The sequence below is a fragment of the Drosophila melanogaster genome, chromosome Y, assembly GCF_000001215.4.
Source record: "Drosophila melanogaster chromosome Y".
Classification (NCBI taxonomy): domain Eukaryota; kingdom Metazoa; phylum Arthropoda; class Insecta; order Diptera; family Drosophilidae; genus Drosophila; species Drosophila melanogaster.
This window is the reverse complement of record NC_024512.1, coordinates 562011-564137: the sequence shown is the minus strand read 5'-3', so window position 1 is coordinate 564137 and position 2127 is coordinate 562011. Positions and strand designations below refer to the sequence as shown.

At 40.6% G+C, this 2127-nt stretch overlaps 1 protein-coding gene across 1 annotated transcript in view; it reads right to left on the bottom strand.

Moving 5' to 3' along the window:
- Positions 1 to 972: 972 nt before the first annotated feature.
- The window catches only part of kl-3 (male fertility factor kl3), a gene marked incomplete at its 3' end in the record, with an annotated part of 226785 nt that continues 225630 nt past the window's right edge, over positions 973 to 2127 (bottom strand). Inside the window, exon 16 of the mRNA NM_001111012.3 lies at positions 973 to 1644. Coding sequence (NP_001104482.3) covers positions 973 to 1644 — 672 coding nt within the window. The remainder of the gene's footprint in view (positions 1645 to 2127) is intronic.

Here is a 2127-nt window from a genome sequence, read left to right as displayed (position 1 = left end):
TCCTCGCCTAGTTCCTGCCCAGTAACCTTTACGGTGGGGAGGACGACGTTGATCCGCCCACCTGTCCGGTGCCAGGACAGCAGCAACGGCAGCGGACCATGGATACAAGCGGCGGCACTGGCGACGGTCCTCAGTTTTGCGGGTTCCCAGTCGGCCGCAGCAGCAGGTAATGTTTTGCCGCAGTCGCCGGATGGTAATTTCCGACGACCTTGCCCCTGACCAGTCGTATTGGACCTGCAAATGTTTCGGCGATTCGACCTGGAAGAAAAAAGCATGGATTAGTTTTTCAGTTATATGTAATTGCATTTACTGCCAACCGGCTTGTTTCCTGTTGATGACCACGGACAGCGCCTCATTTTTTTCCTGCCACAGTTGGAGTGTAAGTATCGGGGCAGACGGCCCGGATTGCTGGCATCTCCGTGGCTGCGTGGTAAACAGTGACACTGAAAGCAATAATAACATTGTTATTTGCGGTTCAAAAAGGAGGAGCTATTACCGTTACCGGTAAACGCGTCGCGGGATATCGATAACAATCTGGCGGGAAAATTGCTAGAACATCGAGTACCAGCCGTGTTTTTCCTGTCGATTTATTGAAGTATAACAGCCCAAGTCAGTAGCATTATAAATCCGGCAGAAGCTCTTGCGCTGCAGCTAGTAAAAGTGAAAAAACAGGAACGTAACAAGAAAATGGACGGCCATAATGGAGACCAAAGTGAAGGATGGGCAACAGTGCTATTTTGCCGCCAAGATATCCAAAACTGTAATGTGCCATAAATATATTTTTCTAAACAAAAATCAAAGAACAATAAAATGACAGCCTCAATAGGCGCTTAAAATCTAAAAAAATATACAATTAATTATTGTATCAACTAGTCCACCATAAAATATTTCTGTAAGGTAAATTTTTAAAAAAGTTTAAAGTCTTCATAAAAACAAACGCAATGTTTAGATCCTTAAAACTTTATAAACATTTTATTTAACATCACATAAAAGTGCAACACCCCTTAAAGTCCAGTGGTCAGGATGCTTATTTGACTGCAGCCATAGAGCACAAATGTAATTTAAATCTGTTCTATTAATTTTTTTATAAACAGGACAAGTGTATAATTTCGAATTTTTGGCAGCCGTTGAGAATATTGCATAAATATGAATTACTGGCATTAAAGTAAAAAGAACCTTATTTGTTGCCTCTACTAATCGAGATGTCCGCTTATCCCAACCAGCACCATCTACGAATAAACCGTATACAAAGACACCTTCTTTTGGTGGCTTTTTACATTCCTCAGGTCCAACTTTAAGAACGTCGTTATGCATTGTCACTTGGTCGAGAGCCCAGCCTTGATGAGCACGAGCTACCTCTTGTCGCATTGCAGTCAGAAATCCTTGTGGATTAAAAAATCCAGACATCCAAAAGACTACAGGACGTGCTCCAAAACACCAATTGTAAAATTGAGTGTGACGCTCGAGGAGTTCAGTGAACCAAAAACCTAAGCTGGAGGACACCCAACTACCTCTCTTAAACACTGTCGGCACCCGTGCATTAAATATATTGTCCAAAGCATCTCGTAGATTTTCACTCATGATAATAGTACCTTCAACGGCAAGAAGCAGGTCCTTGAAAATGCTCCGTACTAAAATTATAATCTAAATAGAGGAAAAATATTATAAGACTACGAAGAACAGATGGTAACTTAATAATTAGGATAACATGAAGATAACATGAAATTGGATGTTGCTTAATACCGGAAAGTAACTTGCCTAGAGTAGTTATCAAACATTACCGTGATCCCCTTCTATAAAGTTGACAGTGTTCAGTCGCAGTAAATTGTGTTCAACGCAGTCTCGAATATCGGGACAAGGGGTCATGAACGCTTGTTGTTAATAATTGCAAGCATATCTGTTAACCTTACTTAAAAACGCATAGGACGCTATAGTAGGGTTCCTCGACTATCAGATATCCGTTACTCAGCTAGTGGGATTGCGAATAAGAAATTTAAATAATTTTTTTGCCATATTGCTGGAAATTGGCATACAAAATAAAAAGATGACTCAAGAATAAGAAAAAGAAACAAGTGTGCGTGGCCATAACATTTTGGTACTCATAGGTTGTAACAAACAGTTTTCTTA